Here is a 15,874-nt window from a genome sequence, read left to right on the forward strand (position 1 = left end):
TCATACTGGTAACACTGATTCTCATCATCTACTAGTATTTATTCCAGAGAAGAACTGTCCGCCTATCACATTTTAATCAAGTCACGTCAAACATCCAGGCGTCGATTTTTCTTTGTACATACTTCTCTCTCCGCCGAAACAATCTGGACTTTATTTGCTGACGTTCAGTTTGTTGCCCCACTGCAACCTACGGCGCGAAAACGTCGGCACACTACGGTCGCACATCCACTACTTACCAATGCCTGTTCACAACTGACTGGCTGAATGCACGTCGATTGTTTACGGTTGTTAGTTCAAGCTGCCACCGTTGTTATTGCACTGACGGCGCTTATACGTCAAGTATAAGGTCAGTCTAGAAACTTTTTGTACAGTTGGTGTATCCACTATAAAGTAACCTTTAATTAGTGGAGCAACTGCATTTTGACAAGCAGGGGATGTGAATGAAACTGTAGGAAGATGGTTTCAGACAATCTCATAACGAGAATAAAAGCATAGCGGATAACCGAAATAAGACGTCTTTATTTCGATGTGCCCTTGTCTAGCAGATAACGCTTGTACATAGCAGTTAATATAAGTTATTTACAAGGTGTGCGGTGCAGTCCAGAGGCGAGACGGTGTCGGCGAAGTGTTCAGTAGTGGACCTTGGAGTGCGGCGTCAGCAGCGAGGAGTGCGCCGTCTTGAGAGGCGCGCCGTACACTGGCGCGGGGGCGGCGACGCCGGGGGTGACGTAGCCGGGGGCGACGTAGCCGGGGGCGGCGAGGCCTGCGGCGACGGCGGGGGCCAGCGCTCCGGGTGCAACGACGCCGGGGGCGTAGCGCGACAGAGCGCCCGGCACCACGCGTCCTGCAAAGCGGAACAGACGCCGGCTGTAGTTTGTGTGTGTGTGTGTGTGTGTGTGTGTGTGTGTGTGTGTACGCGCGCGCGCTGAGGGGACGCCGAGTGTGTGCTGGATGCAGCTGCATCCACAAGCTTGGTCCGTTCAGAGGGATGACAGTTGGTGGCACAGTGGTAAAAATTGTGAGTACAATTCAACATTCCCTTAAGGATAAGCTCATTAGAGGCGATTTGGAAAATATTGGGAAAGAAATTTGTTGTATCTTTCTTAAAGGATTAATCCAAGCATTTGCGTTAACTGGCTCTGGAAAATGACGGGAAATCTAAATCTTAATGGGTGGACTGGATTTTGAAATGCCTTCCTCCTCAATACGCATTGTCCTGTATCTCCTCTAAGGTATGGAAACGACGTCCTTTCAAAGTGTTTTTCAGTCTGGGAAACAGGAAAAAGGCTGCTGGGGCTGCTCCGGAGGATACGGTGGATGGCGCACAACGGGTATGTGGTGATTCGCTAGATAGCTGCAGACAAGGAGTAACGCGTGAGCTGGCGCATTGTCATGATGCTACATCCAAATCAGGTTTTCCCATAATCCAGGCCTCTTCCGCGCACAGCATCCCATATGCACACTAGGATTCGCTGGTAGACTTCCTTGTTTCTCATCTGACCACGTGGCACAAATTCGTGATGGATAACCCCTTTGTTCTGAAAAAACGTAACCACCATCACCTTGATCTGCGACCGACACATGCGTGGTTTTTTTGGACGAGGTGACCCTCTACCCACCCGCTGCGACGACTGCATCTTCGTTATCCGTACCCCACGTCTCGTCGCCTGGTATCAAAGGTTTTCATTGTCATTAACAGCGGCAAGCAGTTCCTCACACATTTCAACACGGGTCTGTTTCTGATCTTCAGCCAACAAACGCGGTACGAATTTGGCACTTGCACGACGCATCTCAAGTTTTTCACTCAAAATTTGATGACATAATCCTATGCCGATGCCCACCTCCTCAGCAACTTCCCGAACAGTTAAACAACCATTTCCGCGAATCACAGAACGAACGCTATCCACATGCGCGTCTTATGTTGATGTGGAAGGACGTCCACACTTGGAATCGTCACAGACCGACATTCTGCCTTGCTGAAATTGTTTAAACCATTGACAGCACTGCGTGCGACTCATACAGTCCTCCCTGTATGCTTGGATAAGCATTTGAAAGGTCTGTGTGAAAGCTATGTCAAGTTCGTAGCACAATTTCAAGCACACAGATTGTTCTTCAACTCCTTCATTGCACTAATCCGACGAGCAGGCTATACACGTGCTTACTTCAGCGGCTGTTGTTCGCTTGCTAATTGTCAGAGCTACACGAGGCAAATGGCAGTTTGTTGTCTAAGGCGCGATATTTCAAAAGTTCGATTTCTTCTGAACACACCTCGTATGTGCAATGTCTCACCACTGTGTCATCTCGTTCGGTGACATAGAAGCAGTTAAGGTGAGTTTATCCTATGGTTGTAGGAAGACGTGGTATTTTCATATAACACTGAGAAGCTTATTGTCCGATGTGTTTTGTTACACACATATGATCTCCTGATGAAGTTAAGTCGATGGTAATCCGCGTGATCTATATGTAGAGTGCTAAAAAAAAGCACTGCACACGTAGCACAGCAATTTATTCAGGTAACTAATCCTGAAACCCTGTATCCAGAACAATTTCTCGTGTATGCCAGATGATATTGTGTTCCTTGTCAAGCCTCCACCTGCCTCAAATTACCTTCCCGGAAAGGTTTGTATGTGTAGTAGTCAGTCAGATTAGTATGCTTATGCTTTGTCTAGGTATGAAGCTAAGTCTTAAACCACACGTAAAAAGCTACCATTGTCGTTATATCAGGACTGTCACTATTCTGCGAATTCAGTAAGTTTTTTCGTGTTGGTGCATCAGATTGTGGAAACGGAAGTCCCTTGATGAGGTCCAGGTTCGTTCGAATTAGTTGTATCTGCCTTTGCTCCGAAGTTCTGAATTGTTATATCAATCATGTATAGAAATCTCTTTTATGTAGAGATACGGAGCCGTGAGGGGATGGCGTCGGCCACGCATAAAACTATCACAAGTCGTCATCCACACAGATTAACCAATGCTATTTATTTATCGTAAGCTTTCTTCGTAAACCTGAATATTTGGTTGCAGGATCCATGTAACTAATGAGTTCAACTGTTAAAGCGTTCAAAGAATATCATATGAACCATCACTAATGTAATATTAATTTCGATGACAATGCCAGCGATACAATTTTACGCTCATATGGAAGCATGACTGTATCATTTTTAATTTAACGCTAAGACGTAAATGACGATTAAATGTCTTCCTACTCGATCAGTTAATGCAGTTTCACACTACCATTCGTAAGATGAGCGTACCTCGTACACACCCACACTTTAATCGCAAATTGATGACAGTAATTTTCCACAGGAAAAAATGCTTCAATTAAGATGAAGAATGTTTTCCTATGTACGTATTATCCCAGCAACCACAAACTGCTCACCGCAACTGATTTCCGCAACGAAGATAAACAGTTTGAGTAACCTTTCTGTAGCAGCTGACCCCAAATGATTGGTTCTCGTTGCCAGTGGTAATTGTAGCGGCGCTCGGAAAGCACGCATCTGGATTTATAATTGCCACTGGGCGATGTGGGGCTGTGAGTAACAGGGGCAGGGCGGTACATTTCGCCAGATGCGTGCTTGCTCCCGCCCGAAGCGCCCACCGAGAGCGGCAAAGCGTTCGGAGCATGCTGCACGCTATACAGCAGGCGGCCTTGGCATTTGCAAGCCGACGAGGAAGACCACATGCTGGCTTCGGAGGGCGGGGTGCAGCGCCACACCTATCCGCCTGTGCTTTCGCCAGGGGCGAGCATAAGTGCACACCGCACACACGTTTGCCTACTGTCTCGTTTATAACTTCTAAAACTGCGGCCAGGTTCATCTACATGTACACCTTACGGTGTGTGGTGGAGGATACCTATGGTATCATTATCATTTCACCCTTCCGTGTTCCATTCAAGAATGGTGCTTAGGGTCGGTCGATAAGCCTGTATGACCTCTAATTTTTTCTGATTTTCTCGTCGAGGTCATTTCGCGAGACTTACGTGGGAAGATGCAATATGATACTTCTTCCAATGCACAGTCTCCATCTCGGTGATATACAGCACCTCTCTTGTACCGATTGCCTCTGGAAGTTGCTGAGCATCTCCGTAATATTCTTGCACTTACTGAAAGATCCCGTAACGAAACGTGCCGCTCCTTGTTGGATCTTCTCTGTCTCTTCTATTAATCAAATCTGTTAAGGCTCACAGACTGGTGAGTGGTATTCAAGAATTGGTCATAAAAGGTGTTTTGTAAGCCACTACTCACGGGGTGAACTACATTTCTCTAATTTGTTTCCAATTAAGTTTAGCTCTGCTTTGCTATAACTAGTCTTAAGTACTTAAATGGGCATTCCACTTTAGGTCCCTCTGGATGCTTACACCAGAGGTTTCTTCCGGCAGCTACTGTTTCCAGTGACTTACAACATAGCTTAATCTAACAGCAGTGGATCTCTACTCCTATTTAAGCGCGATATCTTACATTAAATTACGTTTGAGTCAACAACCAGCACCTGTACCAATCATCGATTTTTTGCAGGTCTTTCTGCTTTTCCATACACACTTCTGGCGTTGCAACCTTCCTATAGACCACACTGTTGTCTGTGAACGGCCTCTTAGAGCTTCCGAAGTTATAAGCTACATCACTTGTATGAATTGTAAAACTCCCTTGATTTATTCCCGAAAATTTCGGTCCATCGTTTACTAGGAGGTCTAAGGTATTGCCCTCAGAATTCGGCTCTCAATCAGTTCAAAGTAGTTGTTCAGATGAGAGATGCAGAAGCATCCAGTGAGAATCCATGTCCCTGACACCAGTTTCAATAGAGTGAATAAACACGTGAACTGTTGCAAAATCAGTCCTATATCTCACGTTGTCTAATTCCTGCCTGAAATAATAGACAGATAAACGGATATAAAATTTAAAGACATACTGCGTGAGGACGACTGGGTTCACAAGAAGTACAGATCAGCCATTGTGAGTGAATATTTACTAACAGAAGAAAGAGTGAAGGTAAATCAAGATGCACAAACAGAACTTGTGGACCCAGAGGTAGCCTTGGCAACGTAAAGTGTGATGACATACAATATGCTAGAAATACTGAGAAATTGGGGAAAGTAATACAGTACTGAATGATTAATACGATGTCCAAGTTGGAATAAAAAAATTGTGAAGTAAAGAAATAAAAGTTCCCGTTGATAAGGTAATGAAAGAACGTTGCATACCACTGCTATTGCTCTCAGACAGGATAAAGCTATGTGTGTAACGAACAGGAACGACAATTTTTCTCATACATCCGAAAACAATCATGAACTGAAAGAGCTGCTTTTTCAGCAGATAATAAGGTTTAAAGGTAAACAAAGCAGTTGTGAAACTGAGGGAGATTAGTTGCAAAGAAAATAGCACATTATTACAGTTAAAGAAGGTATAGTAAAAGAAAAAGTGTAATAATTATTACACAAGATGCTCACGAGAAAAGAAACATCAGAAACATATTAATGTACTAGGGAAAAATCATGCAGAAGCAGCTGTATTGGCGTACAGTACATTAAACAGAGGAAGGCGTTTTTAAAAGAGTACCTCAGGAACACAGTATTGTATGCAAGTGAAACGGGATCATAGGAAAACCGGTAAGAAGTAAGTTACAACATTTCAATTGACGCTATATGAGAAGTAGAAAATCTGTGGAGCAAACCCTTGACAGGGCTATTGCCCCGCTGCAGGTAGAGTACAGCCTTTCTCGCAGCAGCGTTAGGAGGGCGAGGATAGTGGGCAGGACCTTTGCCCCAGTCGCCTTTTACCACTAGGAAAGACCCCCATTACTCAATTGACAGCAAGCAGAGTGGACCTGGGGGCGCCGCGGAAGCAATGAAAGGAAGAAAACTCTCCATCCATACCTGGTATTGAACATGGGGCCCCCGGATGTGGAGTCTAGTGCATACCAGATAGACCACCACAGGCACAATGCTGTTTTATGTTCCTGAAAATTACGTGGAAGGGTTTGGCACAACATAAAAATGGTGGAATTTATGATTGCAACCACAAGAAGGAGCAGGTTAGTGAGGAATATGGAGGGGCATATGAGAATGGTTAATTTCTGACCCGTATCAACAGTACTGACAGAATTTTATAGAGGAAAGGTTGGGAAATGTAGAATTTTATAGAGGAAAGGTTGGGAAATGTATTATATGATAGAGATTAAAAGAAACAGAGACAGAGAGAGAGAGAGATGGAGGGAGAGACAGAGATATTAAAGGAAATTACATTGCTTGAGATTAAAATTTTGAAGCATTGCTCTGTCGACTATTTTCTTAAATCTCCATTCTGCAAAGTCGAACAAATATTTCAAACAATGGAAAACATTGATTATGTCGTCAGTGGTCTAATACAATTCATTTGAAGTACGTCCAGTTCGCAATTCTTGTGGAGAACGTGCTTGTCTAAATATATGAAGCAGCCATATTCATTTTCAGAAGGTTCACACTTTGCAAAAATAATTTTTTTATTATTTATTTTTGCTTATTCCTTAGTGTGAACAGCAACAACAGTGAGAAACTTCTTTATTGCCTTGCCGGACAAATTCGCTTGTGTCTGTTCTCTGTTGAAAGGTTTTCTCCATCGGTAATCTTCAGATCGAATAAGTATCATGAGATATAATACTGTGCACACACAAGTCATCTGTTGTAATAATTGATTGACTATAATAGGACATGAGTACAAGTATTGGGGCATTCAACTTATTGGATACAAGGATTACCAGTTACTTTCGAAAGCAGTCAGTAGCTAATAGGTAAAGATTGGATCAGACACTTGTTTAAAACGTTTACCAATGGTGTACTCCTTTTTTCTAGGACTCTAAGGATTGTCAAGCAAACTGGAAGTTATGTAAACAACCGGTTCACGTTGTTGAAATGACGGAACATACGTAACACGTATTCCATGGAGTTTCCGGATTTCAGCCGAATGATGACACCTTGCCACGTTATTTTGGCCGGCAGCCATTCAGGCGTCTTCAGATGAATTGCTTTTTACAATGGAGATTGTTGGAGCATGTCTCTAACGGCGTTGAAAAAATTGGCCCAGAGACACTTACGCATCCGCTACATGAGCGTCCTCTGTTGCATATTGAAACATATGTGCCTGTGTCTCCGCGCCAATTTTCGGTGTAGAGACGTGCAGTAGCAGTCTACAGCGCAGAACATTCCCCTGAAGATGGTTGAACGGTTGTCAGTCGAAACATCGTGGCAACGCTATCCGGCTGAAATCCCTAAACTTCGTGGAACACTCATTACGCCGAGGAAAGTTGGAGCATTTTAACTTAACACTTGCCTGCGAGGGCGGCTACGGCATTGGGAGCGACGGCAGCTCCGAGAGGTGCAGGGCCGGTGGGGACTCCGTCCTTAGTGACGACGGCGTTGAATCCGGCGCCGGGGGCGGCAGTGTACTGCACGGTGCGGACGCTGCCGTCGGGCTCGACCAGGCTGTAGCTGCCCTCCACCACGTCGCCGCTGCGGCTCTCCTGCTGCTGCTTGGCGTCGCCGGTCAGGGCGTCGCTGACGCTGTAGCTGAAGCTGTACTGCGGGTTGGGGTCGTAGTAGGCGTCGACGGCTTCGGCAGCGGGCAGGCCCAGGCGGCCCAGGCCGGGGTAGCGGGCGGCGGCCAGGCCGGCGTAACCGGGGGCGTAGGCGGCGGCTGCGGGCAAGCCGGTGGCGGCGGCCGGGAGACCGGCGGCTGCCAGTCTGGCGGCGGCAGCAGCGGCGGCAGCCCTGGCGGCGGGAGACAGCGCAGCGGCCGCGGCGGGCGCCAGGGCACCCGCGTAGCCGGGGGCGTAGGCGGCGGCGGGCAGACCGGCGGCGGCTGCGGCAGGGAGCCCGGCGGCGGCCAGCCTGGCTGCTGCGGCGGCTGCGGCGGCTCTGGCAGCGGGCGACAGCGCTGCGGCCGCGGCCGGCGCCAGGGCGCCCGCGTACCCGGGCAGGCCTGCGAGCAGCCGAGGTCAGCTATCAAAGGTACTGCTCGCGCCTCCAGTAATCTGTGCTGGCCTGCGACGTTCGCGCATCTCAATCACTCTTCCTCGATCGAACTGTCAAATGGCGTGCTGTACGGCGTAGGGCGATACAGAAAATAACCAAAAGCTGTCCTCAGGGGTCAATATGTGGACCTGCATTCCGAATTGACTTTCACGCTTGTACCTGGCAGATAAAGTAATACGGAAGGCATGAAACTTCCTGGAAGATTAAAACTGTGTGTTGGACCGAGACTCGAACTCGGGACCTTTGCCTTTCGCGGGCAAATGCTCTACCATCTAAGCTATCCAAGCACGATTGACGCTCCGTCCTCACAGATTTACTTCTGCCAGTACCTCGTGTCCTACCTTCCAAACTTTACAGATACTTTCCTGCGAACCTTGCAGAACTAGCAGTCCTGAAAGAAAGGATATTGCGGAGACATGGCTTAGCCACAGCCTTGGGGATGTTTCCTCATTTTGAATACAGAAGGCGTATCGCAGTCCTCAGATCGTTCAGTGTGGGGACACTTTAAACCTCTATGAGTTAATTAAAAGGCGAGTTATATGACACTGAAGTTATAAATAACTTTGGGGCGGACTTCTAAAATGATGGTAATAAAAAGAGACTGAGAAATCAACAAAGTTCGAAAGAGAGAGAGAGAGACAGAGACAGAAAGAGAGAAAGCAAAGGAAATTACATAGCTCTAATTTACAATTTTGACGCTTAGCGACTCCTAGCACAACTTTCTTAAATCTCCTATTACAAAGGATGGGTAAGGAGGTGTATTTTTGCAGTAGGTCAGGATACGTGGGTATTAAGAAGAACGAAACGACGGATGTAGCAGCCAAGAAGGTATCTCGAAAATCCCAGTTCATTCAGTGTGCCACTCCCTTGGATGCTATCAGCTCGATGTCGAGGTGCAGAGTCATGCATCGATAGGAAGAAGAGTGAGTGGAAGTGAGAGAAAATATGCGGCGTCCGGTGAAGTCTGCAACTCGGCCATGGCGTACCTCTTTCCAACCACGCAGACGGGATGAGGTCCTTCTCATATGTCTTCACATAGGACACAGGCCTCTCATGCACAGCTTCTTGCTCCAGTGAGAGTATTCGCCAATGTGTGGTGCTTGTGGCATACAGATCACTGTACATCACGTTCTACTACACTGTGTTTTGTATTCAGACAAGAGGACAGCAGCTCATCTGCCGTCCGATTTATCCACTGCTTTATTGACAATGACACGAATGTCGCACGTATTTTAAGTTTCTGTAAAGTGTCTGACTTATTCACTAAAATTTTAGGGTCTCGTTTTCAATATGTTATTAGGGTGGCTAGTTCATCTGTTAGGGTGACTAGTTCATCTGTACATTTTTTGTAAGTGATCAGGCAGTCACATATTCCTGTGAATCTGTTGTACATTCCCTCTTGTCTTATTTGTGTTTCAACTGAGTTTTCCAACATAAGACCATTTTAATGCTACCTTACAGAATATGAGCTAATGTGACTGTGCGGGTGATCATGGATGAGACTGGGAGAGAGTGAGTGAAATTTTATATCAGATTACTTCTTTCTTTTATCCCATTGCCTACTTTTAACCGCATTCGCTTGGACTAATTTTCGCGTGGGCGCTGATAACCTCGTCGTTGAGCGCCTCACGACAAGCACCACACACAACACCGCCTGTATTCAAGGACCTAACCATACTTCTATGGTTGGATTTAGTGGTTGGATGGCATAATGAATGGATCGCATAGAGTAGACAGATCCGTTGCCAACGGTCTCACGTGGAATCTGTTGACTCCAGACCAAAGAAAGAGGTCAGGGAGTACCGCGGACTTTCGGAGATCAACTAGCGTGTGTACAACAAATGAAATACACCCGCACAAAAAACTATGTATCTTTCACTTAAGGGTAGGTTTGCTGTTACTAATTATTAGGTTGTATGGCTTCTCAGTAAAAGGGATTCCGATATCCAGGTAGCCAGGTTTGAATACCGACTCGTAAATAAATTTGTCGGCTCACCTAGCCACAGATTTACAAAAGGCCACCATGTATGCACAATAGTACGTGAAAGGAACTAATTTACTAAAATCAGACGAGTTCACGATACATTTGCAGATATCAAGTAAAGGCTAGAGCTGTATCACTTTCATCCATTTCAGGGAATAATTCATCTCATTATCGCTCATGGTTCCGAGCCGCAATGTTTGTTTAAAATGCAGAAATGTCACTCAGGAACTTTCTTCAGTTGCTCCGTTGTCCAGGTTTATGGCTTCTGCACCACGTTTTCCTATTACGGCCATTTGCATCACTTACGAGTGGTTTTGGAATTCCAGCCCGACGTGCAATACCCTGCTTTGTGTTGCGGTGGTCACGAAGTTCGCAAATGAGGCAGTCAGTTCTGCAGTGTCTTTTTCAGCTGTCATCCACTTACTTTTTTTCACTGTCCTCTTCTATGACTGTCACGATCACTCAACACACTTTCGTCCGCCTTGTGACTTGGCGGATGAAGGTTTTCTACTTCTACTGTGTGCAGTTTAGCTCTGCGGTACAGAGCTTCTTTAATCACGAAACTGTTTGTCTATCTTGATTACGGAAGGACCCACCATAACAGCACCAACAATTAGCCCATATTCCAAATCAAGCAGCTCCGACATAATGCGCTCATATCTGCACAAAACAGTGTCCCAACACGACTCATACTTGCGCCGTATTGCAGACCTTGCACAGGTGCCGCTCGTGGCAAATTCAACAACTAAACCTGCAGACTTGGCTAGCGTTTGCATTTATGTTCAAGCACGAATTTCTTGCTGTCTTTCCATGTTTTTGTCCAACCCTTGTACATTAATGACTTAAGCCATACGAGCACACATCTATTCGCAGTATAAAAACGGGCGTCTACTGCCAACAATGCAGTATTAAGCGGTATTGTTTTAAGCACTGCCACTGTGTGAGCAGAGAGATGCTGACGTTCGACGGTACGACGACTCACCTGCTAGACCTGCTGCCCCGTAGCCCCGCAGCGCTGGCGCCGCCGAGTAGGAGACGGCGGGCGCGCCCAGGTAGCCGGCGCTGGCTGCGCCCAGCAAGGCGCACAAGAGCACAACCTGCAGGCACACACAAGCGTCACAGTTCACTGTCCACAGTCACCAGGCGGGTGATTCCTCGACACGTTCAGTCTATGTCCTTCCATCGCACGGGGCTTATCACCAGTGGCTCACGCTCCACTCTAACAATTATGTTACCAGCAGTACTCTAACGTATGATGTATTGCCTATCAGCAAGGCGCAACGAACAGCTGAACAAATGAGGTACCACACAATTTGTGACTAATTTAGCGTAAAATTATTTTATCTGATCTCTAGTTGTTTTAAAGGAATAGACTTATGCCGCTTTCGAAACAAAAATAGTAGCCTAGGACATTCGAATAGAACCGCCACCCCGCGGCGAGGAACAGGAAAAGCGGCACCGCCATATGAAGGAAAGCATGAATAGCGCACCTCCCCGCAGCGCGAAATATAATCGTCAGTGTCGGCGTGAACGTGTTAAACAAGTCCACGACCGGTTTCATTGCCCATAGATCATATTCCACCACCGGACCGGCGAGGTGGCGCAGTACTTGACACGCAGGACAAGTGTTCAGGACGACGATTGTTTGCATCCCCTTTCGCTGTCCGTTGCGATAAAAAATAGTCTGCGGTCACTGCCATGACTACGTGCCTTAGCTTGTCAATTGAACAAATAGTTTGAGGATTCAAAATAGGAATTAGCAAAGAAGAGAAGTAACACAATGAATATCCACCCCTGCAGCAGAATCTGCGCTATTTCCAAACTCCCTGGTAGATTAAAACTCTGTCTAAGACCGGAAAGCGCTCGTGGAGCCTTACGAGAAAGCGCGCGTGAATCGGCATAAAATTTTAGTCTCCAGGAACTTCTTGAAAATATTTTGAGCCCTACTTGACGTTCTTACATGGAAAAGCAAATGGAGAGAGACAGACATAGTCACTTTAAAAAAGGAAAGAAAAAAATGATTCTCAAATTGTTGGGTCATAGTAAAACGAGATAGGTTAGGAAGAAGCCAACGGAATTGCCACAGGGGTAACACCGGTTCCCGTCAGATCAGCGAAGTTCAGCGCTGTCGGGCTGGGCTAGCACTTGGATGGATGACCGTCAGGTCTGCCAAGCGCTGTTGGCTAGCGGGGTGCACTCAACTCTTGTGAGGCAAACTGAGGAGCTACTTGATTGAGAAGTAGCGGCTGCGGTCTCGTAAACTGACATACGACCGGGAGAGCGGTGTGCTGACCACATGCCCCTCCGTATCCCCATCCAGTGAAGCCTGTGCGCTGAGGATGACACGGCGGCCAGTCGGTACCGTTGGGCCTTTCAAGGCCTGTTGGGACGGAGTTTAGTTTTCAGTTTGGTAGGTTAGGAAGAATTGGCCGGAAACGTAACCGGTGTAATGAGGTGAACCAAGATTCTCCCAAATGCGAGTTCTCTATCGTAACTAGCCTATGCCGTTGCTCGGTACAAACACGACAAGGTTCTCTTTATGGTAGCCTAGCAAAATCGAGGGTATTACATAGCACACCAAGCAAGTGACCGTGATGGGACAATAGTAGAAGTACGAGACTAGTGTTAGCAGGTAAGGGAATTCAAATGTGCTCATCACCAAACCGACTTCAGTTTGCAGAGTTTTTCTTCGAGGTGAATGCTAGAAAGTTTACTACAATTAACCCAGCCTTCTCCAACTCAGCGTGCGCTTCATATGCCATTCCCTGATGTCGCTAGGCTAATAATTACTGACCTTCCTCCTTTCTTTAACAAAGTAAAAAGAAGGAGCCGAGAAATACGTTTTAGGTAACACTGAAGATTCTTTCCTGATAAATGCTAGGTCAATGGGAAAAATGGGAATAAGCTGAACTAACAAATTTTTTTTTTTTTTGCGGTACGTCTTCGAAAACGTAGCAAATGAGTAAGGCAACATGACAGAAAGGACAGAATGGAAATTCACTTAAGGGACTGCGTATCTTTGTCATTTACTTTTCAGTCGGAGTGCTATGTTAACATTATTGCTTTTCCTGATGATACACATTTGTTATAAAGAGGACAATTGCTTAAAATGTTTGCTTATTAACATTGACTTACATCAAACACAATGACAATTGTTTAACAAGCAAAGTAAGATGATTTCGTATTAAGAATACGTGAGCTGATCTTTCTTCGACTTCCCTATGCCATCTAAAGGAAAAACTATGATATTTTTCCTTCGTTTAGTACGTGTAACAAATTTTGCGGAACAACTAGCATGTGCGTTGTGAAAGAACAGAGAAAGCTGCAATGATAATAACTTGCATGTAAAAATGAAAATAGGAGAAAAAGAAAGGGTTACTTGACGCTCTCGAGTTGCTGTGTGCTACGTAAATAGCTGCAAATATTCTGATATTTGAGCTCTAGGCCCAAAATTAAATTACAGTGATCTGTTTATATGAAAAATATTGCCGAAACCCATCAATCTGACTGCAGCAGTCAATATGTAATTTAGGTCTCCTAAAGACAGTTATTATGTCTCATTTTTGCCAGATTGCAAAGGCAAACCAAAATTCACTTAGCGAAGATCCTCTAAGAATGCTTCCATAAGAAGCTAAGCAAGGATGTCAACAGACCACAGTTTGACTTTGTATAGTATTACTATTGCCTTCATATCATCCGAGAACCGGCTCAAAAAGCGAGGTATAAGGAGGTACTACTAAAAGGATTCATACATACAAAGCTTTCCAGAGAAGAAAGGCATCGTTAAATTAAAAAAAATTAAAAATTAAAGAATAAACAAAAATACGTATGGACTCTTTTCTCGATAGTCCTCTTAAAACAGACTTTCGATACCGCTATGTTCTACTAGGCATGTTGGTCACGTCCTATTTTCTCCATAATGAGTTCAGAATGATTCAAATGTGATACCGACGGACCAGCAGTGTGCCTCTGAGAACTGATTGGTTGCCTCAACCGCTTCGCCTTTCAACGTTCGCCATTACAATACCACAATTCTCTGTGCGGCTGGAAGTCACGAATTTCCACTCATCCTTTCCCTTTCCTTCTCCATTCCCTGTTTCATACTAATGTAAGCACCAGCCGCGTGATCAGGAGTGGTGCCTGTTCTGTCAGACATGTCCGAGAGAACAGACACCACTCAAACAAATTCGAATATATAAATATAATGAGGATTACATCCCACAATTAGATAAATAGTGAGTGAGTAGGTTTCCTCGAGGTATTTTAGGACTGATTCCATCTCTCTGGAGTATGTTAACAGCAGCTAGACCCAGAAGTACATAGTTTCTGGAAGTGAAAATCTATGCCCATTGAAACATTCAGCCCTTTATTCACAAAAGCATATGATTTTGCGAGAGCTATGTGGAGTGCACGAAGTAGTAGTGCGCGAAAGTTTTCCTGAAGTTCCCATGATCACAATTATTTTTCCATCTCTGAGTAATGATAAGAACAAGATTAGTGATGTAATATTTTTCAACATTTAAATTTGTGCTTATTTGCAAATCAACTGCGACCCTGTACCTAGAAAAATAGACAGATGTATTTTTGCTACAGTTACATAACGTGTTCGATAATATGATAACAGTAAAGAATTAAGAGTTCAAAGTTACGTTAACTGCTGGACGCATATGGAGCATTGTATTTCTGAAAAGCGATCTGTTTGTACGTTTCTTGAAATGGCTTTATGAAATATCCCATAATATGGGAAAAATGTGTAAATCGAGCTCCCTTAGGCATACTGTATTTTAAATGTCCAATGACAAGAGTAGTTTAGCTTATTCTGAATTTTATCCATAAATAAAGGAACTCTGTCCTAGAAGCAATGTGCCAAATTTCAGTAAAGATTCACGAAACGTTGTTTCGCCCATAGGAAAAGCTACGAAGTAGAAGTTTCTAGTATAGGCAATCTAAGCCTGTCAAAGCCCAAATAAGGAGACCCAGACCCCAGCGATAACCACGTGGGCCGGCGATGATGCCAGCCAGCCAGCAGTGGCAGGCACTCACCTGGAATGCCATGGCGTGTATCTGCTGTGATGGGTGGAGCGGTGCGACTGATGCCGACTGCCCGTCGGCGCCTGCTTATATACTCCAGATGCGCCGGCCCCCACCCGACGCCTCGCCGTCTGTTCTTCACGGAGCGATCTTTAAAATACATCCTTGCCTTGTAAAGCAAGTGCTGTGATGCAACCACGGAGGCTAATATCTAGGTCGTGGCATCTGCCACACCTCTAAATCTCGACGAACCGATGGGTAATTGGCTCCACTTTTTTCCCGTTCCACGTAATTGTGCCGATGTGAACAATGAAAATCGTTCTACTATCGGGTGCGGATTTTTAACGAAAAATGTTGGTTTCGCTGCTTTATTCCGGGACATGGGACAGGAGGAGCTTTGTAGATAAGGGTCAATAGCTCAAAGGCGGTGATGCAACGTAGTATGCTTGATGAGCTGCAATTAGAAAGATGCACCAACTGCTGCAGGGTTGAATCCAGCGTACGTTACCTGAAGGGAAAGCGACACGTTACAGAGTTCGTGTCTGCCCACTTTATCAATGCTGAGCTGCAACACGAGTTAGCAGGTTAGCCATTTGTAATTGTCTTATAATGAACTGGAATCTGTCGCAGCGAATAGAGGACGTACTTTTTCACATAACACAGATCATCACTGAATAACAAAGCAAGCAACAGTTCACGTGAATTAATGAACACAAGGAAACAATAGCAAACTATAAGCACAGTTTTTGGTATTCGCCAAGTTCCAAGACAAAGTTCTCTCAATTTGGGACTTATAGAGCAAGATTAATTCATTCCTGTCACAGCTACTACAAATCAACTAGAATCTATCGCAACAAAGT

At 45.2% G+C, this 15,874-nt stretch overlaps 1 protein-coding gene across 1 annotated transcript; it reads right to left on the minus strand.

The window, feature by feature from the left end:
- Nucleotides 1–499: 499 nt before the first annotated feature.
- LOC126481068 (cuticle protein 18.6-like) lies at nucleotides 500–15,066 on the minus strand. Its single transcript, XM_050104557.1, has 4 exons — nucleotides 15,027–15,066; nucleotides 10,966–11,080; nucleotides 7,299–7,946; nucleotides 500–844 (listed from the first exon to the last, which is right to left on the minus strand). The coding sequence occupies exons 1-4, from the start codon at nucleotides 15,036–15,038 to the stop codon at nucleotides 630–632; spliced, it is 990 nt and encodes a 329-aa protein (XP_049960514.1). The 5' UTR covers nucleotides 15,039–15,066; the 3' UTR covers nucleotides 500–629.
- Nucleotides 15,067–15,874: the final 808 nt, after the last annotated feature.

The sequence above is a fragment of the Schistocerca serialis genome, chromosome 1, assembly GCF_023864345.2.
Source record: "Schistocerca serialis cubense isolate TAMUIC-IGC-003099 chromosome 1, iqSchSeri2.2, whole genome shotgun sequence".
Taxonomy (NCBI): domain Eukaryota; kingdom Metazoa; phylum Arthropoda; class Insecta; order Orthoptera; family Acrididae; genus Schistocerca; species Schistocerca serialis.

Excerpts from the sequence above, each read along its gene's own strand:
- LOC126481068 (XM_050104557.1), bottom strand. Across the intron at positions 7,947-10,965 it reads CGGGGCAGCAGGTCTAGCAG|GCCTGCCCGGGTACGCGGGC; the intron begins GTGAGTCGTCGT and ends GGCTGCTCGCAG. Across the intron at positions 845-7,298 it reads TGCCGTAGCCGCCCTCGCAG|GACGCGTGGTGCCGGGCGCT; the intron begins GCAAGTGTTAAG and ends TCCGCTTTGCAG.